This window comes from Nasonia vitripennis, chromosome 4 (assembly GCF_009193385.2).
Source record: "Nasonia vitripennis strain AsymCx chromosome 4, Nvit_psr_1.1, whole genome shotgun sequence".
In the NCBI taxonomy this organism is placed as follows: domain Eukaryota; kingdom Metazoa; phylum Arthropoda; class Insecta; order Hymenoptera; family Pteromalidae; genus Nasonia; species Nasonia vitripennis.
This window is the reverse complement of record NC_045760.1, coordinates 19020175-19042377: the sequence shown is the minus strand read 5'-3', so window position 1 is coordinate 19042377 and position 22203 is coordinate 19020175. Positions and strand designations below refer to the sequence as shown.

General features: G+C 39.9%; 4 protein-coding genes across 18 annotated transcripts; 3 read left to right on the top strand and 1 right to left on the bottom strand.

Moving 5' to 3' along the window:
* The first annotated feature begins 369 nt into the window (after nt 1-369).
* LOC100119891 (WW domain-binding protein 11) lies at nt 370-4312 on the top strand. 2 transcript variants are annotated; one of them, XR_001729464.3, is made up of 8 exons: nt 401-589; nt 681-806; nt 891-988; nt 1097-1259; nt 1757-2004; nt 2095-2557; nt 2646-3640; nt 3716-4301. XR_001729464.3 is itself a non-coding variant. In XM_016987602.3 (7 exons), exons 1-7 carry the CDS (start codon nt 526-528, stop codon nt 3074-3076), a joined length of 1593 nt encoding a protein of 530 aa, XP_016843091.1. In that variant the 5' UTR covers nt 370-525; the 3' UTR covers nt 3077-4312. The 2 variants fall into 2 exon arrangements, 1 of the variants encoding a protein (XP_016843091.1); XM_016987602.3 differs by having other exon boundaries at nt 370-589; nt 2646-4312.
* Nucleotides 3995-11561, bottom strand: LOC100119925 (tubulin glycylase 3A). Of its 6 annotated transcripts, none has more exons than XR_004227465.2 (13): nt 10590-11561; nt 9727-10107; nt 9199-9428; nt 8888-9015; nt 8544-8817; nt 8167-8383; nt 7963-8053; nt 7407-7577; nt 7069-7322; nt 6176-6354; nt 5689-6036; nt 4790-5022; nt 3995-4703 (listed from the first exon to the last, which is right to left on the bottom strand). XR_004227465.2 is itself a non-coding variant. In XM_008207383.4 (13 exons), exons 2-13 carry the CDS (start codon nt 10103-10105, stop codon nt 4425-4427), a joined length of 2793 nt encoding a protein of 930 aa, XP_008205605.1. In that variant the 5' UTR covers nt 10106-10107; nt 10590-11561; the 3' UTR covers nt 3995-4424. The 6 variants fall into 6 exon arrangements, 4 of the variants coding, with proteins under 4 accessions (XP_008205605.1, XP_008205606.1, XP_008205607.1 ...); XR_004344845.1 differs by having other exon boundaries at nt 9739-10107; XM_008207383.4 differs by having other exon boundaries at nt 4790-5032.
* A 9-nt stretch (nt 11562-11570) lies between these two features.
* LOC100119954 (mannose-P-dolichol utilization defect 1 protein homolog) lies at nt 11571-13350 on the top strand. Its single transcript, XM_001603594.5, has 5 exons — nt 11571-11889; nt 12096-12161; nt 12240-12372; nt 12463-12667; nt 12754-13350. The coding sequence occupies exons 1-5, from the start codon at nt 11802-11804 to the stop codon at nt 12994-12996; spliced, it is 735 nt and encodes a 244-aa protein (XP_001603644.1). The 5' UTR covers nt 11571-11801; the 3' UTR covers nt 12997-13350.
* A 276-nt stretch (nt 13351-13626) lies between these two features.
* Nucleotides 13627-22081, top strand: LOC100119981 (tetratricopeptide repeat protein 14 homolog). Of its 9 annotated transcripts, XM_032599006.1 has the most exons (16): nt 13648-13833; nt 14104-14311; nt 14583-14707; nt 14793-14869; nt 14951-15073; nt 15168-15382; nt 15809-16058; nt 16313-16622; nt 17120-17260; nt 17592-17783; nt 17865-18657; nt 18744-19039; nt 19235-19401; nt 19472-19598; nt 19678-21160; nt 21582-22081. In XM_032599006.1, exons 9-16 carry the CDS (start codon nt 17127-17129, stop codon nt 21726-21728), a joined length of 3339 nt encoding a protein of 1112 aa, XP_032454897.1. In that variant the 5' UTR covers nt 13648-13833; nt 14104-14311; nt 14583-14707; nt 14793-14869; nt 14951-15073; nt 15168-15382; nt 15809-16058; nt 16313-16622; nt 17120-17126; the 3' UTR covers nt 21729-22081. The 9 variants fall into 9 exon arrangements, with proteins under 9 accessions (XP_001603671.2, XP_032454895.1, XP_008205610.1 ...); XM_001603621.6 differs by lacking the exons at nt 15809-16058; nt 16313-16622 and having other exon boundaries at nt 13627-13833; XM_032599004.1 differs by lacking the exons at nt 15809-16058; nt 16313-16622 and having other exon boundaries at nt 13641-13833; nt 19274-19401; nt 19475-19598.
* Nucleotides 22082-22203: the final 122 nt, after the last annotated feature.

The window sequence follows — 22203 nt, the reverse complement described above, 5'->3', positions numbered from 1 at the left end:
CGCCCCCGCATGTGAGGAATAATAGCGAGGTGCGAATTTCAAAGTTGAAAACGATTACAAATTTGATTTTAACTAATTTCTTCTGTTTAACTCTATAACAGTTTACGCTAAATCTTTCTCTAGTAATTCCTGCTCTGTACGTTCTTTATTAATTTAGTAGTTGTTTGTTGTTCTTTTAAATACTATTAAAGCAATTGATAGCACCTAACTTATACGGAAAAGAACTTCTCTTTTATATCTCACCTGCAGGTCACAACCCATATAAATTGCTTTATCCTATCCATAAATCATTTTCATTTTTTAGTAACACAACAGTGTATGTATATAATAATTTAAGTACTCTATATAGTTGTACGCAGGGTCACACTCGTCACACTATACGTCATACAGCGGACTCATCATCACAAAAATTACCTTTGGGGATAACCTAAAAGATCAATGTTTGGTTTTAGGCTTAGCTCATATATAAACCTTAATGTTTAATTGTTATCATAATATAACTGACTGAAAAATATAACACAAAAAATGGGTCGAAGATCGATAAATACCACAAAAAGTGGGAAGTATATGAATCCCACCGACCAGGCGCGTGAGTATAGAAAAGCAATGTTGTTGTATTATGGTTTGGAGGTTAAATAAAATTGTTGACGTTAAATGTTGTATTTTCTATGCTATAATAGGAAAAGAAGCTCGGAAAAAAGAATTGAAAAAAAATAAGAGACAACGACAACTTGTTAGAGCAGCGGTATTGAAAGGGAAAGATCCTAGTCAAATTATTGAAGAGATGGAAAAAATAGATCAGATGGGTATGTTGTAAAAATTTAAGTAGGTAATAATACATTTGTACTTTAAAGATAATATTTAATAAATGTTCATTTATTTGTTTGAAGAGTACAATGTCATGCAGCCTCCGCCATTAAATGAGAAGGTTTTAAAAGATAAGCGTAAAAAGTTAAAAGAAACTTTAGATAGAGTTTTGAAGATGTTTGTAAGTATAACTATAACATTCTCTAGTAACTTATATGTATGGAAATATGTATTCAAGTCACAATATTATCTCATAACACATTAAAATAATAATAAATATATGTTTAAGGCAAAGGATGATCAAGAAAAGTGGACAGAACTTAAGGATCAGATGATTCAGTATGAACGAAGACGATTAGAACTAGTCTCATATTTTGAAGCTGTACGACATGCACAGCAGGTGCAGGTTGATGAGATACCACTACCTTCAAGTGGAAATCAAGTTTATACAGGTATACACAATGTTTTTATCATCTAAATAGTGAAAGCATTATTTATGTATAAGAAGCATTCAATCTCAAATTCAACTCACGTATTACTAACTTCACTATGAAAGGCTCAAAATTACTTTAATATATGATTAGATAATCATTTGACTTGAAAAATTTGGCTACTTTCGGAGTATCTTACTTATAAATAGTTAGACTCTTAGATTGTTAAATAGTACCCCTTTATACTGATAATAAATTTCTAATGTCTCATTGATAGGTCTGCAATTTATTACAATAACTCTTGATCTACAATTTACTTATTTTCTTATTATACTCTTTACATCGAATTGTTGCCAAATATTCTTATTTAAAATCTACAATTTTTATTTACATTATATTTACCTTTATTAAATTTTATATTATTCAACTGCACCACCTACACTTTCATACTAAACTGTAATCCATTGATTTCATAAAATAAAATAGCATACCAAAGTAATTTTTAAATAAATTTTTAGGTCCCATGACAGCACAAATACCATTGCCTGAAATGCCGCCAATGCATTCATATCCACCACATTCTCATTATTATTCACAACATCACCCACTCGCCAATATTCCTGTACCACCAAGTATCCTAAAGAAGACGAGTATATATTCATCTGTTAACAATTCTACAATGATGCCAACAAATAGGGATCCACCAGGAGTTCCACCATTTCCTCCTCCAGATATATTTCTCAGTGATGACGAAGACGATGATAGAGTGAGTCTTATTAAATAAGCTTTGTAATTAAAGTATTTACAGTATTTTAATAGATTAATAATTCATGGGTAATGCATTTAATAATTTTAGATGAAATCGTCTCATAAATCGAAAACGATTCGTTTTGCTGACGAGGATCGTATGGATGATGATAAACGAGAAGACCTGGACGGTAAAGAAATTGACAAGGACAAAGAAAAAGACGCGGCTAAGAAACCAACCAGCCTGCAACAGAAAATGTTGGTAATGGCTGGTCAGGATATTGAGCAGTTCATGAAAGAAATGGAAGTGGTTCACAAAAAAAGAGAGACAGAACGAGCTCAAGACTTAAATGCGCGACTATCGTTACTGGATGGTGATTCTGGCAATCAAGATCAAAATGACAAAAATACTAACGATGTTCCTGCTATGCCGGCACCTCAACCTCCAATGCCCTTGATGGGATTACCGCCTCCACCTCCGCTCATGTATCGACCATCAGCTCCACCTTTACATTTAAGGATACCGCCACCGCCACCTCCACGCCATTCCATGGGAATAAGACTTCCACCAGGTAAAAATGAATACTTCTACAGAAATTATAAAAATACATGCTACTCTTTATTTTTTCGTCGTATTAATTATTCTTTACGCAATTTTAGGTCCTCCGCCTGGTATGCCGAGAATGATGCGGCCGGGTGGACCAATGCCCATGCCACGGGTAATGGGACCTATGGGACCTATGGGACCAACAGGTATCTCTGGGGTTCCTAATGCTCAGAAAACTCCAAATGTTCTTACTGCTGCACCGCAGTTGATTAATGCAAAGAAAGATAAAGAAAGTGGCAAGACGACGATCGAGGCAAAACCACAAATCCGAAACCTAGCTGCGGACGTAACAAGATTTTTACCTACCTCGTTACGTGTTAAAAGGATAGACGATAAGAAGAAACCATCGGTGCCGACACCGATAATACGAATACCAGAGAGGATGCCTCCAGAACTTCCAAGTGTACCAAAGCCGGTACAGCAACCAAAAACCAAGGACGACGCATATATGCAGTTTATGGCGGAAATGAAGAATCTGCTGTAATACTTTTCTTGACGGTTTGCAAGATTTTAGATTTATTTATAGGATAAATATAAGAAGTCTCCATCGACTTTTTTTGTACAAAAATTATAAAGACTAGTAATACATTGTAACAAAAGAATATTTTGTTACTTTCTCAATTCAACATAATTTTGAAATACTCCGATATTGACACAGCAATGAAATAGAAAAAAGTTCCATCAATTAGAAGTAAGATGTAGAACTGACGTAAAAAGAGTATCTTACTGTATCTATGTAAAAACTATGAACACCCAGAGGTAATAAATAACCTCTTAATGAGCCAAAAACAATAGTGTCATTCAAGGTTCGTACACTACTTTAGGTAGGCTCTGTTAAACAGCTTTCTGACTAAGTTTGGCAGCAAAATGCTTGCTACGAATGACTATGGTGAGCCATCTTTTCTTTCATTATACATAGATGGAGCATATGACAACATTGAGAAGTTCATAAACAGTAGTTATGTGCTACCCTATGTGGTAGCATACCATTTTCTTACATATTGGAAAGAAGTTTATAAAATATAAATCTTTATGTATACCTGTGTAGGTATGTACATCTAGTGGTTTTCTATCCAAGATGAAGATCAAAAACTTCAATAAAATACTTACTATTTGTTTTCAGAGAATTTGAAAACACGATTACGCAGAATTGGTATGGATTGTACAATTTTCGTAATAAGCACGATTTGAATTGTATATTTATATTAGTTTATATCTTCGGCCCCTACGAAGAGTAGTAGATTTCAGAACTCGCATCGAAGACTAGTACGTTTCGATGTTTGCCGCGAAGACTAGCACTTTTCACTTTCGCAGCGTAGAGTAGTACATTTCACGGCTCAAACTAATGTTCTTTGTAGTATGTGAAAAACGTATGATAATGTAATAATTTTTGTACTAGCCGTCTCTTTGCATGTAAATGTTAATATGTACCACTTTGGCGTTCATGAATATCATCAATTGTTTAAGCATAAAGCCCCGAAACCGCAAGTGTTTTCGTGAAAAGTGCTAGTCTTCGTAGGAACCGACGATATATGATCCAAGAAAGTGTTTTATTCTTGAATTATTTTATATTTTCCTATGTACAGAAACTATAAAATAATTACGTATATGCATGAAAACATTTCAAAGATTGAGCAAAAGTGAATAACGACGTCCGTCGATTTTGTAAAAAAACGTTTATTAAAAATAAATGCTGTATCTTGTATGTACATAGAAAATACAATTTGATAACGATTTTTTTCAACAGTTAAATCTCAGGGCTTGGAATCTGGCGTCCTTGTCTCTTCTATATCATGAGCAGCTAAGCTTCGAAAATAAAATCTCATTGTATTTCATTTATTCACGGCTAGTCCAACAGCATACATATCCTTTACGTCGACCATAATTTGGCTACTTAACGCTCGGTCTCTCCTTTTCGCGTGACTCGGTTTGCTTCCATCTGGCACAGCCGATCGCGAAATTTGTTTCTCCTTCTTTTTACCGGATAGTATGAGTCCGCTTGGAATCAAGGGAATAACTTTCGTGTTGACAGGCATTTTCTCCTTTTTATCAGTCTTTTGACTTTTCGTACTGCGGCTGTCCGTTGCCGCCATCAATTTATTATTTATGGCCTACAAAAAGTCGTATGTTGATATGGCTAAATGCAAAAACATAAAAATTTTAGACAGTTTTTTTTTTTTTCTAATTGTTGATGTACCGAATTTTCAGGTGCTCTGATGACACGATAGAGCTTGGACACGTTGCTCGGAGTAGCTGACTTGCTTTTCGTCGTCGTCTCTTTTCGCAGATCCATTATTTTTGACATGATTGTTTTGGCTGTTTGCGAAGTATCGATTGCTTCCGTATTCTTAGTTTGAGGGACAGTAGTCGGCTTGCTTTTGGTCGGTTTCTTGCTCGGCGAATTTTTCGTACTATTCCTCGACAGTTTTCCTGCAACATTCTTTATGACATTCTTATTGTTATGTAAAATCTAATTTCTGCCTCGGAAAGATATCTAAATCGGGAATCCCAATCTTAATCTAAAGTATTCTTTAAAAAATATTACAATCCTCGAGGAGAATTCTAAATCACAAGATGAATGCTGCTCTTTGACTAAATGTTCATCAGTTATTTCTCTATTCTATGATTTAATCATGAATGAAATCTTTGTCCGCCGCCGCCGTGAATGGTCTCTTTTTATATAAAAATTAATTGACTAAATTGATCATTTCGTCATCTTGACATTATAAGATAAATTTCTATTGGCAAAGTGTATTTTTTAAAAATCATGAGGATATAATATTGAAAAATTTTAAATTGTTGAATATTCAAAGGAAAAATTTAAAAGATTCGAAATTTGAGTGTAGTTTAATCTCATTAAATTTACTGAAAGTAAAATCTGGCCCAGAAAACAAAATTCTATGTCTAAAGTACTGGAACGAGTCTTTATAACACTGCAATTCAAGCAATGTCCTATATAGAGAAGGCAGCAGGCGGTAATTCGACTAGTAAGATAAGAGCCTCGTAAATTAGGAAAGCCGTACGAGAGCTTATAAACTGGGCCCTAAATAACAATCAGATAAATAGCAAATAAAATAAAGATCGAGCAATAACAACCCTATGTCCGTTGACAGGCGAGGTCGAAGCTGGTGTATTCAGGGCAGTTTGTGAGCTCGTGAGATTTAGGTTGAAGTGCCTGGTGTTGGTCTCGCCGTCGAGGAAATTTTTGTCACTGTTGTTGTTGGTATTGTTGAGCAGCTCGGGTGCAGGTAGCGGCAGAAGCTGCCTGGAGAGTTTGCCATTGGCTGGAGCGGACCTGAGCTTGAGGTACTCGTAAAACTCGTTGTCCAGCTGAAGTTCGAGCTTTTCGATCAGGTCAACCATGGCTGGTCCCATGCGGGGACTTGCTGCGGTTGGAGGTGGTGCCACCGTGCCCGTCGCAGCTTTTCTTTTTCCCAAGGAAGCCTTTGTTTTTTTTTTAACATTGTATTTTTCCGATATAAATTTTAATATAGAAAAGAAAAATAAAGAGTATGTCTTCGACCATAACAAAACTCAATTTTAAAGACACAAAATAATATTTCTCAAAAATAAAAATACGCACCGTAATGACATTGGAGTTGACGGAAGCTTTTTCGGCTCGTTTCTCGCCAAGGAGGATGCGGGTACCGTGAAGCGACAGTCCGCTACCCAAGTAAGCTTGGCAGGAAGACACTTTTTGTTTGTAAACGAGCTCGAAGTCGCCGGTGTCGGCGCTGGAGTCTTCTCGGTGGTCAATCACCACTTTAGAAAGCGCAATAAATTCGATCAACATTTAAAAAGTTCTTTACTATATTGGGAGTTTAAAGAGTTGCAATGCGATACTAGCGGCAGCTTCGGCAGTATTTTCCGTCAATTTTCGAATAGCAATTATTGTAAATTGTATGTGAACTCATTAAATTAACTTGTAGAGTTGACTATTATCTAGGGCGAAATGTATTTTTGTACTGAATACAGCTAGAAAACTTACTAAAAAAAGAGTACTGTCATTGAGTTTTTACTCAGTACTCAGCAAAGGAACGATATTTACCACAAATTGACTTTAAAAAATTTATTTTGAGTATCTGAGCAAGAGTACGAACAGTTCATTTTTCAACTACCACTTCTACGTCATTTTCATCGTTTTCATTTTAGTAACAATGTACCTGTGACCAGATATAAGGCTTAGATTTCAAAGAACTTGTTTGTAAAACTGACGAATAAAGCTCAATTTTTTCTGGAGCTTTTACGGAGCACGAAACATGTTAATCATGCCAGAATTTATAACGTTCTGGCCTTCTATCATGTTTCTTGACGACGGTGTAGCCTCACTCTATAGATATATATTCATTTTCTGGCCGCCATCTTTGTTGACCTTCAAGCGCGCGAACCAAGTTTAAACTCCCAAAAAAGAAAATCAAGTTTATCGAACACAACACAAAAACGATAAGTATAGGATTTATCGCATATACTATATACCCTTGATTATATCCTCCATGACCTTGCGAACGAGCCTCGTGGTGACGCTGGTCGAGTTGCTCATATCCGGATGACTGTTGATCTCGATGAGCCAGACGGAAAAGTCCTCCATGACCATGAAATCGGCGCCATAGAGCTCGAAGCTGTTTTTCCGCCTGTCCATCGCATCCTGACTCGCCAGCAGCGAGCCAACCAGGCCCTGCTTCATCCCCGGGTATATCAGCTCATCCCAGGCATCCTCCTCGCCCCGACTCCTGCGAACAGATCCAGTATGTCGATTTTCCCATATTTGCCAAACAGATCGCCTTTCGCAAAAATTCAAGAATCTCGCAGTTTACTTGAGGTACGCCTTGAAGGTGGCCACGTCCCACATGTTCTCCGCCGGCAAGGCTGCATCTCTGTCCGGGCTGTTCTTGTACTTGCACTGCACCGCGTTGTTGGACAGATGAATCGATTCGTGGAAATCGGTCAGGCTGAATTTTTGCGAGCAGAACCTCAGGTAACTCTCCCTGCGACGAGTCCAAAAAGCGATCGCGTATGCATATAGTTAATACCGCGAGCAGCAGGGGGCATAGACTTATAATGAGCTACGCTACTGCGAAATCTGGGTTATTGCGGCGCCAGAAATTGATCCTCCCACGATCACAAAGTTTGCCACGACTTCCGGCTAATCGTGCAGCCCGTATAATAATGCGATATTATCGTAGAGTGAGAGAGATGTTATATTCATAATTGCGCGCGCGGCGACCGAGTAAGCGATTAAAGTCGATCATGCATTATCACACACACACACACGCGCACACGCGCGCACACACACACACACACACACACACACACACATATATATATATATGCACGAAAGTATATTACGTATATATATATATATATATATACCTGTACATCCAGAGCGTCAGAGGCTGGGCGTTCGTGACGATAAACCACTGCCTTATGTCAAACTTGGTCTCGTAAATCAGCAGGGGCCGCTCTGCAATTAGAAAAGTGTGCTGCTCATTATCGATCATGTGGCCGCGAGGCGAATTAGCAGGAAACGGATAGAATTATATATCATGCAGCGTCTATTTGAAGCAGCTCGCTGACCGATGTACTTCTGTATGACGAAGCGCGCGTCCGTGCTCTTGTTAGTCGGGTTGACTTTCGCAAGTATGTCGTCGAGTTTATTGATGAGGATGATGCCGCGTCCGCGGCTCTTGTTGCCCGGCTTCAGAATCCAGATGTTCATGGTGCCGTCCATGTCGAGTTGCGGCCAGAACTTTTTCGCCTTCTTCAGCAGGTGTCGCGCTGCTTGCGTGTATTTCTGCAAAATTATCATAATAAACGTAGCTGAGAATTATTCAAGTTTAATTATTCGTTCTACATTTCAAACTTTCGCATCGTAACAAGTGCACAAGTAATCGGCTTTTAATTATACAGAATATCGGTACTTTTTTGTTTTGTTTCAAAGGTACATGACTCACATTCATCGGCACAGTATTTGCGATAAACAGCGCGTTCCCGTGAAGCAGCTTGTAGTACCAAGTGATGAACTGGTCCCACTGATGCGACCAGACCTTCTCGAGCTCCTGATCGATGTCCTCGTGGGACTTGCTGCCTATCAAGTCACTGCAGCGTGCTATCGCGAAGTCGAGCGCCCTGGGAGGTACCGATCCCCCCGACGATCTCACGGCCTCTTCGCCGCCGAGCTTCGTCTTGTCCACCAGCCACTTGAGCAGCGACAGACAAGCCGTGAGTCTGAAAATTCAAATCGGATCTTTACCTTGTAGCTTGATTTTTTACATTTATGTATGTATATGCATCATGCCTGTAGTCCTCGATGAACGCGTGCATCTGGTCGGGTAGGCTTATGTTGTAGCAGCGCGGGAAGAGGGTGTTGGCGATGCCGGCCTCGTAGTACCAGTGCATCTGGCGGACGTTCGAGCAGAGGCCCACCTGATGATGAGCATCAAAATTTTTTCACGTTTCAAGCACGCGATAAAGCGCTCGAAATCAGGATTGCGAGGGTCGCGCGAAATTCGAATTTCCCGCCCGGAGCTTGCAAGCTCTGAGCATATAAGTAATTCGCACGGCCCTTGGAACAATCATCGGCTGATGCGGTATAGAGTAATTTTATACTTTCGAGGTGAAATTCGCCCGGCTGAATCTGTTGAAGATGGTGTTCTTGTTGTCCTGCGACGGCCAGCCGGTCCACTCGGAGCCGGCGTTCCAGAGAAAGTCGACGGTGTGGTTCGACAGCATCTTGGATATGAGGAGTCGCTCGTTCTGGCGCTCGTTCAAATTGCCGATACCCGCGAGGAGCGTCGATGGATGAGAGTCGACGCCAATCTGTTGCTCACCTGCGAATCCTGCGATACAATTATTCGAGTTTTCTTTTCAATTTTGAATGTGCACATCTAAGTTATAATTGAGTGTGCAACTCTGTTTAGTAATCGCAGTGAGTGATCGCGACTTGTCGACTTGTCGACTGTTGTTTACGCCATCTCCGTTGTTGTCAATGACCATTTCAAATAACAATCCTCCTGAATGCTACAAAGTCTTTTTAAATGTCAAGCTCTTTGGAGTAAGAGAGCTTGAAAGTGAAGCTGATAAAACGAGGACCATATCCAATATGCATACATAAATCTAGTAAAGCTCGCTACTTGCCAACGTGGTTACCGTTCTTCCTCTGCAGCTTCTCGCACCATCCCCTGCTGAGCAGACACTCCCTGACGACTCTCGACCTGCCGTGAATCATAAAGGTGTGTTTCGCAGCTATGGCCTTCTTCACGAGTTCCTTGATCCTGACAAAGTGCTCCATTTGCTCGTTCGCTTGCGACGGCTTATTGTTCTGCTGCGGCACTGCCGCAGTGGTCGCATCTTTGCCGTTTGTCGCATCCTCCTTCTTCTCGCTCTCATCGTCGTGGTTCGTAACGATGAGCTCCGGTACCGGGACGATCGTTGTTGGTGGTAGCGCTTGCTGCCGATCCGCCCCCGATGACGGATCGGCGGCTGCAGCGATCGGCGGCGCCGGCTCGTCGCTCATGCCTGCAGCGATATACGATACACCCCGCGTAAGCTTGCAAGCTCTCACTCTCTACTCGCCGTCTGCTATACTACCGGCGACTCGGACAGCTTTCTATCTACTGCTGTCTGCGAGCTTTAACGGGAGCTCGCTCTCGCTTGTGCCAAAAAGGGGTCGCTCGTACCAGCCGCCGCCCACTCGACCTCATAGAGGCGCGCGCGACCTACTTTTTTTGAATCGGCTATTCTCTCTCTCTCTCTCTCTCTCTCTGCTACCTGTCGCTCTCCCACCCCCGAGCTTGCCCATGTCTATACACACACACACATATATATATGCGTGTGTGTAGCCATGTACGTTTGTACATAGCTACCCTTGATGGCTTATCTCTCGCGCGCGGCGGGGGTTCTCGTTTTCGCTCGCGAGGCGTGCGAGTGTGGATCTTTGATTGCAATGGCCAGAATTCGCTTCGACATACGTATGCACGTAAAATTGGGGATGAGCTTACCTCGAGATTAACGCTGATTTGGCGATTATGGTTGCTTCATTGCGGAGATTTTGATTTCTGTATACTGAGTCGGCTGGATTATTTTAAGTGGTGTATGTAATATGCTTTGTTGCTACTTTTTAATTTTGAACTTTGGATTCTGCCGCATAATCAGGCGATCGGGGGGTTAATTCCGATGTGTTGCACTAGCGCTCTTCCATTTTTTGCTACTCCTGATTATTAGTCATAAGCAACTTCACGCGTATTATTATTCTGTATTTTACTCGTAATACCGCGTGGGATATGATACAGAATTACAGTTCGACTGCAGGATAGATTATTTGATCGGGTTGCAAAAGAGAATAATGAACAATGGAAAGAACTTTCAATTTCAAATAAAATCTTCAAATATAAATGAATGCGATTATGCAAAATTTAGATTTGAGAACACCAGACCAATTTTTTCGATTCTTTGAACCATTCAAGGCTGTATTGCCAACCTTTTTTGCTGGGCACTTCAAATTTTCTTACGGGAATTTAACATTTTTTTCTCTCTTTTTAAATCTTTATAACTTGAAAAAGGCCAGTAAATAAATACCCTCAAATCAAATTACCAACTTCCATTATGTCGATACTGCTAACAATATAATAAGTGTAAATTATATTAATAAAATTTTCCATAATAAAAACGTTAAATGATCTCTGCATTATATATGTACTATATATATTTTACAATTAATATTTTAGAGAAAGCAATAATTCTTTCAGGGATTGACATCTATTCTCTACTCTTGTTTATTAAAACTATCAATCATTATTATACAAAATCACCGCATATTTTGGTCTGTTTTGAAAGTTTAATAATTAATGTAGAAAAACTTACTCTTGATTAACTATCCGTATATACATTGAACGTATTTATCTGTCGCGCGTATTATCATTTCCAAATCCCATCATGCAATATATAATACTTTGATAACACCTTATATTATGCAAGCTCTGATCCAAGCTGGGCAAGTGCAAGCGCCGCAAGCTTCAGCAGACAAGACGGCCACCTTGGCCGCCGCGAGAGGCAGCACCTGCCGATATGCATTATGCCGTGTCGTTTGCTCTATCTCATCCAACCTATGCATTCGTTCGACACTCGCGAGTCGCGACAGTAGCAACTAGCAGTACTGAGTACACTGTATGACTGTACGGTTCTTACCAACGTGGTACACGTAAGCGGCAAACATGGCACAATTTATACAGGAGTTGCCGCTTCTCTTTTTCACCAGGGAATGTTGGAAGAATTATGTCGAAGATTTCAATTTTCTTCACGGTAAGTTCTTCCTTTTTTCCCTTTTTCTTTCTTGCATAACTTTTTTCCCTGATCGGCTCGCGTCAATACACCCATAACTCAGCTGTTCGCATGTGTCTCGTATATAGGTATAGATGACAATGTTTATTATCGCGCCATCTCAGCAATCTCGATTCAAATGCTGATTTTTGAAAGGTGCAGTTGATAATTTTAAGTATTTTTTCCAGCCGAGTGCTTCAAAGCGACGCTCAGCAAGACCCTGGGTCTGGGAATTATTGCTGGCTCAGTGCTTGGTAAGTTTGTTTAGATTCAAATGTTTTGTTATATTTTCATTGTGGAACTTATCAAAGAGTCTTTTATTTTTTTCACAGTTAAAATTCCTCAAATTGTAAAAATTCTTCAGAATAAGAGTGCTAAGGGAATAAGTACCGTCAGCGTTTTGCTGGATCTCTTTGCCATAACTGCTATGGCATCTTACAGTTTTATCAGTGGATTTCCATTCAGGTAATATCATGCATAACAATTACTTACCTGAGCTAAATTTATTAGAAGAGATGAATGCTCAAAATAGTATCTTCTTATCTGTCTTTGCAGCTCGTGGGGTGATGCAGTATTTTTAGGCCTGCAAACAGTTGCAATTGTCTGCCTGGTTATGTACTACTCGGATGGTGCAGCAAAGGCCACTGCATTTCTTGCCGCTTATATTGCTGTAATAGCAGCTGTTGTCGCTGGTTTGGCTCCTCTTAACATCCTGTGGTTTGGCCAAGCCATGAATATACCTGTTATTCTGTGCAGCAAGGTATTTTATTTTGTATTTATGCTCTCTTGCAGAAATACAAAGAAGTTTATATATATTCCACTCTTAATATTTTGTAATGATTTCAGTTTACACAAGCTTATACAAATTATTCCAATGGAAGCACTGGTCAGTTGTCCGCTGCTACTGGTTTTATGCTGTTCTTTGGCTCACTAGCAAGAATTTTCACCTCTGTCCAGGAGACAGGGGATGCAACTATGGTTATTATGTACATTGTCTCTACTCTAGCTAATGGACTGATTGTTTCTCAACTTCTGTATTACTGGAATGTAACCGAGAAGAAGGCTGCAGTTTCAAAAAAGAAAAAGTGATAGTACCTTCTTTTTGATGGTTGTTATTTACTGGACATTCCAAAGATATTTTATTCCCACTGTTGTAGTGCAATTGCTACGTTGACGTTGACTTTTGGAAAATGAATTAGCTTTTTACATTGGAATATAGGTAAAAATAACAAAAAGGATGAGTGGGCAACTCTTTGCATTTACAATATCAATGTACATTTACCTACATACTAGGTATTTTTTGTTTTCTGTGGGAATTTACTTGATGAGAATTTTATACGGTAATCTTTTTTTTTGTTTTCTGTAACGACTGGTTGAATTGTAAATATGAAACTTGTAAATTATTATAACACAAATAAGGAAATAAACCAATTTACAATTTTACAAAGATGAGTTTTCTTCTATTAATACCCACATCAACAATCTGTACATACAAATTAAAAGCAGCTCTATACATAAAAATAAAAATCAGCCTCACTGATTGAAAATATTCTTTAAAAGTTTAAAACAAATAATTTGTCATTCGAAAATAGTTATCAATTTGATTCCTTTTCCCCTAGTATCACTGCGAAATCAAATGAATAACTGTGGCAATATCCGGGAACTAATAGAGATGGCGTTAATGACGTTTTCCGGTTTCATAGCTATATATATCAACAATGTGGCAATTGTACGTATGTACGACATCGTCGGCATCCACGCAGCGTTAGGCGGCCATTTTAACGCAAAGTGCAAAAGAGAATCGATCGTTGTATACGCCATGTTTGTGCGCCGTCAACGCCGCTGAATCGTGTCGGTCTTATTTCACAGAAAATTAAAGTAATGTAAAATTAAATAAATGTGAGATTGGAAAATACGCCTGTAAGGGTAAGTATCCTACTCAACCCCCTCTTGAAAAGATTGTAGCCGTAGCACACTAGACTTTTTCTAAGTCTATCTACGGCTCGTAATTTTGCATCAGAAATTTGTACTTGTCTAGCATATTTTAAGAAACCTTGCATTTGCATGCTTTGAATAATGAGTAAACGATGAAATAGCGAAAGCCAACTTGAATAATGCTCTTTGCCGCTTACGATAATCGTAATAAGAGATGAAAAATTTGTTTTATAACATTCTTGAATTATTATCATTTTTTAGTTTACTTGGTGACGATAGAAGCCTTTCGGAGGTAATTGTGCAATAAGATGGATGGAATGGATTCACACCTGATTGCACAAGCCCTCAACTATCATGGGCAGCAGCTCCAAAAAGTGTGGGAGAGTGAACGTAATGAATCCGAGTTGCTTATGCTGAATTTAAAAGAGCCAAGCTTTGAAATCTACCAACAGCGACAAAAAACTTTAAGGTACCTTATAGATCATAAGATTATTGATTTTTTGGTAAACCTAGTTACAGCATAAGTATAGTATTAAACTATTTAACTGATTGTGGCTATAGGTGAGAAATAATGGGTGTAATTCAAGCATAATTTGTGTAGTTGACTTCTGTATTTGAACTAGTTTGTACTTCAGATAACTAAAGCATACCTAGTATATGAATACATGGAATAAAATTTTAAATTAGTCAAAAAAAAATAACATTTTTGGGGGGATTCCTTTTAACGTTGTGATGATTAGTTTCAGTGACAGGGGGAAAAGGTTGAAACTGCAGCAGTTTATTGCTAAGAAAGCTGATACTTTGTACGACAAGTCTAATCTTATTAGAACTGCTGATCCAATCAAACAAGAGCTTGGTGATGAAGGTAATTTGAGAAAAAAAACAATTGAACATTTTTAATGTAATAGATTTGTTTGTATTTTTATATTTATGAAAAAATGTTTGCACAGAATTCTATGCTACTATGCCTGGTTTGGATTCATTTGTTGCGATGGAAAAATCACAGCGCATACGTAACTTTTTAGAGGTAATTGTATTGAATATTCTGTTTAATAATTTAATTATAAACTTTTTTTTTATTAAAATGTGAATTTACTATTATTTACAGAGCTTATTAGTTGGGGATGTAATTTTTGCACAAGTCATGGGCAAAAGTGCCGCTGGTCTTTTATTGAAGGTTTTATGCAACTGTAGCGATTTTCCCAGGGTAGTGTCTGATCTTGGAGTAAAGGTGATTATTTTATGCAGTTTAAATCTATAATAATTCAGTTTTTGTTTTCTATAAGTTTGCATATTTTACATATAAATGTGTTGTTGTTTTATAGGCTTTAATATTGAACACAGCTACTGTACCAGCAGTGGATAAAAAAGGTGTAACAAGAGGCTACATGGCCAATGATCTAGTCTGCGTTGTAGTTGGGGAAGTTAATGTGGAGGCTGAGCGTGTTGTAGCAGTTATGAATGTACCTGCTCGTGAAGGTCAAGCTCCTCATCCACCTATGGGACTTGTACATGCTGAAGACCTACCAGATGCATACAAGTAAGTAGTCAAAATGTTTACCTCAGTTGAAAATTGAATATTGTGTTTGAAAACTTGTATTCAAAGTTGCTACTGGAATGGTGATCTTGTGAGAATTTTGAATGCCAGGGTGTTTGTGTATTTTTTAAAAATATTTTTTTGGATGCAAAGATTTGTTTAACTGAATCAGGGTGGCACTCATAGTCTGGTCTTAAAGTAGGAGATTTTTTAAGTGAAGTCCAGTCATGACTTGATCTTACACTTAGATGATCTCAGATGCTCTGACAATTTATGATCTGACTATTAATACTACCTGTAGTTACAATGATATTTACTTGGTAAAAGGAGAACTTTTCGATTTCTAAGGCAAAATAATGCCATGATTGTCATTAGTGATCACAGATACAGTAGGTTTTGATTGTCTCTTACCAGCTTTTATGAATCCAGGTACCAGACAGTCTGTAACATAAATGTCAGTAGTTAATACGACAATGAGTTTAAAATGCTATAAGAAAGATTGAAGCATTGGTTGACACAGCTATTGTTGTTTTCACGATCTACCTACATTTGTGATAAATGTATTATTTCAAGCACCAATGAACGTGTCACTAAACACCAAATGACCTCAATGTATTTTGAGATTGTATTTCCAGTATGAAGCGCTGTTTTCGGCTTTTCCGACCTAATATAGCGGATGGTAGGTATAAAGAAAAAATGCAGTTGTTTGGTCTTTTTATAACGCCTTGTATTTAAAAAAACCACAGCAAAAATTTGTATGCACCATTTCCGTTTTTTCATGTTACTCTTTGTGCTGTTAGTGTTCAAACTTTAGCTTAGTTCACCATCTCTTCACAAAAAGACCAAGCAACTTGAATCGCGCATCCAAAAGTGATTTATTTAATTCATGACTGATTCGCGCATAAATGATTAATACATCATTTAAACTTACAGCTTTATTTGACAAATAAAAACGATGTCATTTGATCATTACTACAAAAAATGTGCTACGTCTAAAACATTTTTTTGGTCAACTTGTGGATGATAAAAAATATATATAAATATATTGACGTGGCTTTAGAACCTACCCTAGGGTTATGCATATTATTTTGTTGCACAAAAATGAATTTTATATTAAAAAATATTATCTGTAATCGAGCTAGGGCAGCATATGCTTTACTCTCGAGAGAAAATATATTACAGAAAATTATAAATACAAATGAAACGACTATCTAGTATATACATCTTGGGGGTAATTGGAAAGGTGAGACATGAGTTTTCCTAATTTTCAGGTATTGTACAGTTGTACAAATTTTAGACTAAGAAAAATGGGATCAATTGAAAATATGTCCTACCTTTGTAATGTGGCTGCTTGTTAATTATAAAAATACCTGAATATTGGTATCCCAGATTACGGAGAATGTGGCAGCAACTTACGCATAAACTTAATTAATAATGGCATGGAACTTTGTGTGAGATAAGAAGTATCTTCAAGAATATCATGGATTCACATTTAATGAGGCTCAATCAATAAATTAATCTAAAGTGAATTCAGCAATGTCAAACCAAGTGAGAAAATAAGTATTCAACTTTACAGGGTAAAAAGACAAGGGCAGATAAAGAGATAAAAGCGAATTTTGGTTATTAGAGTTAAAAATAAAATGTTGTAATTTTAACAAAGCAGCCACTTCTTTACGTTCTTTAACAAGTATAAAAAAAAGTCATTACCCGGTGATAATCTTACTTTTTATTTTTATCCAGGAAAGCTATGGACAACAAAGGGCAAAGCTATGAGACAATCATGGAGAATAGCTCTGGGTTCAACAATCCTAACAACATAAAGTATCTGTCTGATTTATTGGGTCTTGGTCAACTCAACTACTCAAATATGGTTGGACTAAGGTAATTATAGTTCTTAAATACGTAAGGAATATGATATTTTTATATCTTCGTAGCGAACCTTTTGTTATAAATATTTGATTTTAGACAAAATTGCGTGAAAACAAAATTGTATGCAATAGAGCCCAAGTTAAAATTATTCATTTGTTAACAAATAATATGCCTAGAGAAATAAGAGGAACAATTGCCGTTACACTATACCTGCATGAGCTATCAGAAAGTTCAGAATTAAGACGAAAAACGCAAATTTATTAATTCAAAACCTTGATCAAAGTGAAATATTGCTAGATGTAAAAAATATTGCAAATGTTTTTTTTTCCTTTTGTTTGAAAAGAGAAAGGTTTCCACCGAATGAGTATGCTAGTGAGCTTAGACAAGCACAGGCTAGCAAATGGGCATTTCGCAGTGTCGCCGAAGGTATTGATCACTTCAAAGCTGGCAGGCATTCGGAGGCATTCCAGTGCTTGAATAAAGCCCTCACAGTCGATCCACGCAATGTCGAAGGTCTCGTAGCTAGAGGTGCACTGTAAGTATATCATCGCTTTCTATATCCTGATCGATCGTTAAAAGCAAAAACATTTGCTACAGTCTGATTTTTTGCTCACAGATATGCGAACAGCGGCAGTTTCAAGAAAGCCATAGACGACTTTGAGACGGCGTTGAAGCTCAACCCAAGTCACGCAAACGCGCGCAAATACATGGCAGAGACACTGGTAGCGCTGGGTCGCAGCTACGAAGATGAAAAGAAGTACGAAGAAGCGCTAAAGGCTTACGAAAACTGTTTGAGCATAGCGCCGTACCACGAGGAGGCCAAGAACTCGATAGAGTATATCAAGGGCAAGACAAACCTGTCCTCAAATCTGCCGACAGTGACGAACTCTTCGACAGTCGCAGTAGCTGCGGCTGCGGCGGTGGCCTTAGAGCCATTCAAGGCCTTCGAGAATGAAGCTGCCGAGGCCGAGGCTAAACGCGAGAAGAAGAAGCGCAAGAAGGAGCGTAAGGCGCGCTCGAAGAAGCGCCAACGATGGAGCTCTAGTTCGAGTTCATCGAGTGGCGGATCTTCGACCAGTACCAGCAGCTCCGACTCGTCAGGTAGCTCGGGCAGCTCATCGGGCGGAAGCTCCCGCTCCAACTCGCGGTCACCTGGTCGCAAGCGCAAGCACAAGAAGGACCATCATGGATCCTCGCTTTCGCCACTGTCTAAGCGCATGGCGCAATACAACAATCCGCCCGCGACTGCGACTGCTGCTGCCGCAACCGGCGGACACCTCTCTGTTAGTAGTCACGATATGCTCGCACCTAGTTTATATAGTTCAAACTCACGGGAGAAAGAGGATTACGAGCTGAAAGTGCGTAAGTTCCTTGAGCAGACGAAAGACGACTCCGACTACGAAGATAAGGTAGCTTTATTACTAATTTTTTTTATTAGATTATATAAACGATATCTGAGTCTTGGCATTGAATGAATTTTATTTTCGTCATTTAGGTCAGAAAGTTCCTTGAAGAGACAGCGAGGTGGAAACGAGAAAAGGAGAAGGAAAAGAAACACGTGGAGGTTGAGAAGAAAGTAAAGAAAAAGAAGAAGGAGAAGAAAATCAAGGATAAGGATAAAGAGGAGAAAAAGTTGCGCAAGAAGAAAAAGAAAGAGGAACGTAAGAAACGCAAAAACAAGGACAAACTTGAGCGCGACTTGCAGGAATCTTTACCAGATCTTGATCAGCTTCAGTCAAAACTTAGTGCCTATTATGCAAAGGTTGAAAAAGAGACAGCCGTCATTAAAAGGTTAGCTTTAAAAGTTCCATTCCCCCTTCATGTTGCAATTTTTTTTTTTTGATTTTTTCATTTTTCTGTCAACGCCATTGTGAGTTGAATGCGTTTCGTGTAAACACATCACCCAACCATAAAAAGGTTTGCACTTTTGCTTCTTGTTATGGTCGGGTCGCTTTAATATTATCCTTATCTTTTTATATTCAATAGGTATGTAGATCAGTATAATGACATGCCTTCCCCTCTTAGTAATGCTGAAAAACTTTCCGAGTCCAATCGCCGAGAAGACGATATGCGCAGAGAGAAAGATAGAGATGACGTTTTTAAGACGTATCACGACAGAGATCCCAGGCTAGCCTTACCCCCGCAGAGGAAAGGTAATAAAAGTTGCGCTTTTTAAATGAAGGTGAATTCAAATCACTGTTCTAATGAGATATTATTGTTTAGAAGTACAACGCAAGCCGTTCTCAGATATATTTGAGCAGGATTCGCAGTTGATTCATCCGGAACCGAAGCCTCCAGCTTTAGACACTGTTGCGCTAAATGCCAAGTGGAAAGCCGTGCAAGCCTCTAGGTAATACTCGCTTATTCTGATCATTTTTATTCGCGCAAGGGTTTCAGTATTGGCAAATAACTTGAAAATATTTCTTTAGGCAACGAGAACCACTACAACAAAAATGGCAAGAGTTGCCAGCGGAGAAGAAATTAAAGAATGCACTTGAAAGCGAAGATGAGGAGCTTGAGATTCAGCGGCCTCTCGACAAGTCGCTCAATATTCGTAAACACATGCAACGCGAGATAGCGGAGAAACGTGCCATGCAACAAATGGCAGCTCCCGCGCCACCGCCTGTTCACAAAGATTCGCCGCATAAGATACAGCAGCAACAGTCTCAGATGCCAATAAAGTACCCAACACCTCAACCGCAAAACAAGTTCCAGAGCTACAAAGACTCGTCGATGATGCAGCAGCCACAGCAGTCGCCTCAACAGACGACCAAGTATTCAACCCTTGGCCACAAGTTCCAGCCAATCGGCCAGGCCAGCGACTCCAAGTCCAAGGGCGCCTCGCGCTCTGACTCTGAGAGCGACCGCGAGCGTGGTCGACGTGTCATCGCAGGACCTCAGGGCAGTCATAAACAGCCGCCACCGCCACACCACGATCAGAGACACTCGCGGTCTCGCTCACGTAGCGGCTCCAGCTCTGGCTCGTCGCGCTCGCGACACTCGGTCAGGCGTTCGCGCTCCCGGTCCTATTCGAACCGCAGGTCTGGCAGCTACGAGCGAAAGTACAGCCGTTCACCATCGGGTACCTACTCTGGTAGATCTCGTTCGCGATCAGGTGGAAGATCTAGATCTAGGTCCTACTCTCGTTCGCGTTCGCGCAGTCCTGATCGTGGCTACTACCGTAAGCGATTCAACAATCGTCCGTTCAACAACCGCGGCACCTATTACAAGCCGCGCTTCCAGCCGTTTAACAATCAAAACCGCGGCCGTGGGGACTTCCGCAATCACAATAACCAGAATCGCTTCAACAATCAAAACAATTATAATAATCGATACAACAATCGGCGTGGATTCCACCACAATCAACGTGGCGGTCACATGATGAATCACGGTCGAGGCGGTCGTATGAACAACCGCGGTGGCAGGTTCTTCCACAACAACCGGCAGCACAACTTCCGGGATAACTTTAGAGATCGCAGGGACTTCCGAGACAGACGACCAGGTTCGCGCGATCGTTACAGCGACAGAAGCTACTCGCCAGATCCAATGCGCAAAGTCGACGAAGCCAAGGAGAAGATCAATAAGATGATCGAAGAGGGCGGAGAGAGGCCACGCTCGCGCGACAGATCTTCGCGATCACGATCAAGATCGAGGTCGCATTCGCGCTCGCACAGTCGAGGCCGAGGCAGGTCGAGGTCTCGCGACAGGGCGAGAGACCGTTCGCGCTCGAGGTCTAGAGACCGTGGAGATCGAGATCGAGGCAGGGATCGTTCATCCGGTGACCGAGAGAGGAGCGAACCGCCAGTACCTCCGATGTCGCCTGCGGGAAAGAGACGCGGCGAGTCCAGAGGCCGTAGCGAAGAGGAAGATGACTACGAACGTTGGGGCGAGGGAGAGGAGGTTGACGGAAAGGTTCGTAACTAAACTCTTTTCGTCCCATCACTGAGAGTTAATGTTTGCTTAAAGATTACCTGACTTTCCCTGCCACGCTCGTGCGCGCGCTGTGTTCAAAGACGCGTTTATACGTGCTTAGATTACTGAGGGGTTACTGTGTTGACCTTCTCTCTCTCTCTTTCTCTCTCGTCTGTGTAGTGAGCGGCTGGAAATTTTCGTAATTTTTCAATGATCTTTTCTCTCGGTGTATGCTCAACTAACTAACGAGAGCTAAGCTGGCTTTGTTAGCTTTGTACTGCTTCATTTGTTGCTTTTTTATCATTGTTACTTTGTCGTGTGTACACAGCAGAGAAGAGGTCACTCGTAATGTGTTGCGTCAAAGATGTGATGATGTGGTGATGTAGGAACGGTCAAGAACGTAAATCTCGTTTGTTGTCAGAGCAAGGAGGATTTGGGTACAGCTGGAGACGACATATTACCGGAAGAGAAGGACGATTTTATTCAGCGTATGAAGCAGCGCAGTCAGAACGTTCTTATTAAGAGAGCTATCGAGGCGAGAACATGGTTTAGGCCTGCTTCACCTTAGGATACAAACTGTTTTCATCAAAAAGACACCGTTTATCGGCCAAGAAAGGACAATTGTGTACTGGCTCTGTTACAGTATATCAGCGATGACTCTTTTACCCGATGCATTTCTACATCAGCGAGCAGCCACTATTCGACAAACGAGAATTATAAAAATGCGCGATTGGCCGCGCGCTTTGTCATCTATATTCTTTTCAATTTACTGTACAATGGACTCCCAGTAGTCCGTTCTCACGACAATTCAATCATTTCGTTGTAATTACATATTAATGTTTAGGTAAATAAACAATGTATTTATCTTATTTCATAATCGATTTATTTTAAATAATAAACTCGTCGTCAGTGTAACCAAGAGAAGCACCAAATTGCATTCAGTTAACTTATCAAGCGCACACGCGCGCTTATTCCTTATACGTATAGACACTGTCGGTACGGGCATGCGTCCTGTGCGGCATATATCTGCGTCTCGTCGGAGG

Bases quoted from the DNA above. Each gene is read 5' to 3' on its own strand.
- LOC100119925 (XM_008207383.4), bottom strand. From the start codon at position 10,105: ATGAGCGACGAGCCGGCGCCGCCGATCGCTGCAGCCGCCGATCCGTCA. The intron at 8,818-8,887 runs GCATGATGCATA...TTGAATTTTCAG, and splicing joins GCGTTCATCGAGGACTACAG to ACTCACGGCTTGTCTGTCGC. The intron at 6,355-7,068 runs GTATATAGTATA...CGCTTTCTAAAG, and splicing joins CATGGAGGATATAATCAAGG to TGGTGATTGACCACCGAGAA.
- LOC100119954 (XM_001603594.5), top strand. From the start codon at position 11,802: ATGGCACAATTTATACAGGAGTTGCCGCTTCTCTTTTTCACCAGGGAA. The intron at 11,890-12,095 runs GTAAGTTCTTCC...TATTTTTTCCAG, and splicing joins AGATTTCAATTTTCTTCACG to CCGAGTGCTTCAAAGCGACG. The intron at 12,668-12,753 runs GTATTTTATTTT...TAATGATTTCAG, and splicing joins CTGTTATTCTGTGCAGCAAG to TTTACACAAGCTTATACAAA.
- LOC100119891 (XM_016987602.3), top strand. From the start codon at position 526: ATGGGTCGAAGATCGATAAATACCACAAAAAGTGGGAAGTATATGAAT. The intron at 989-1,096 runs GTAAGTATAACT...TATATGTTTAAG, and splicing joins ATAGAGTTTTGAAGATGTTT to GCAAAGGATGATCAAGAAAA. The intron at 2,558-2,645 runs GTAAAAATGAAT...ACGCAATTTTAG, and splicing joins GGGAATAAGACTTCCACCAG to GTCCTCCGCCTGGTATGCCG.
- LOC100119981 (XM_001603621.6), top strand. From the start codon at position 14,151: ATGGATGGAATGGATTCACACCTGATTGCACAAGCCCTCAACTATCAT. The intron at 15,383-17,119 runs GTAAGTAGTCAA...ATTTTTATCCAG, and splicing joins GACCTACCAGATGCATACAA to GAAAGCTATGGACAACAAAG. The intron at 19,040-19,234 runs GTTAGCTTTAAA...TATATTCAATAG, and splicing joins GAGACAGCCGTCATTAAAAG to GTATGTAGATCAGTATAATG.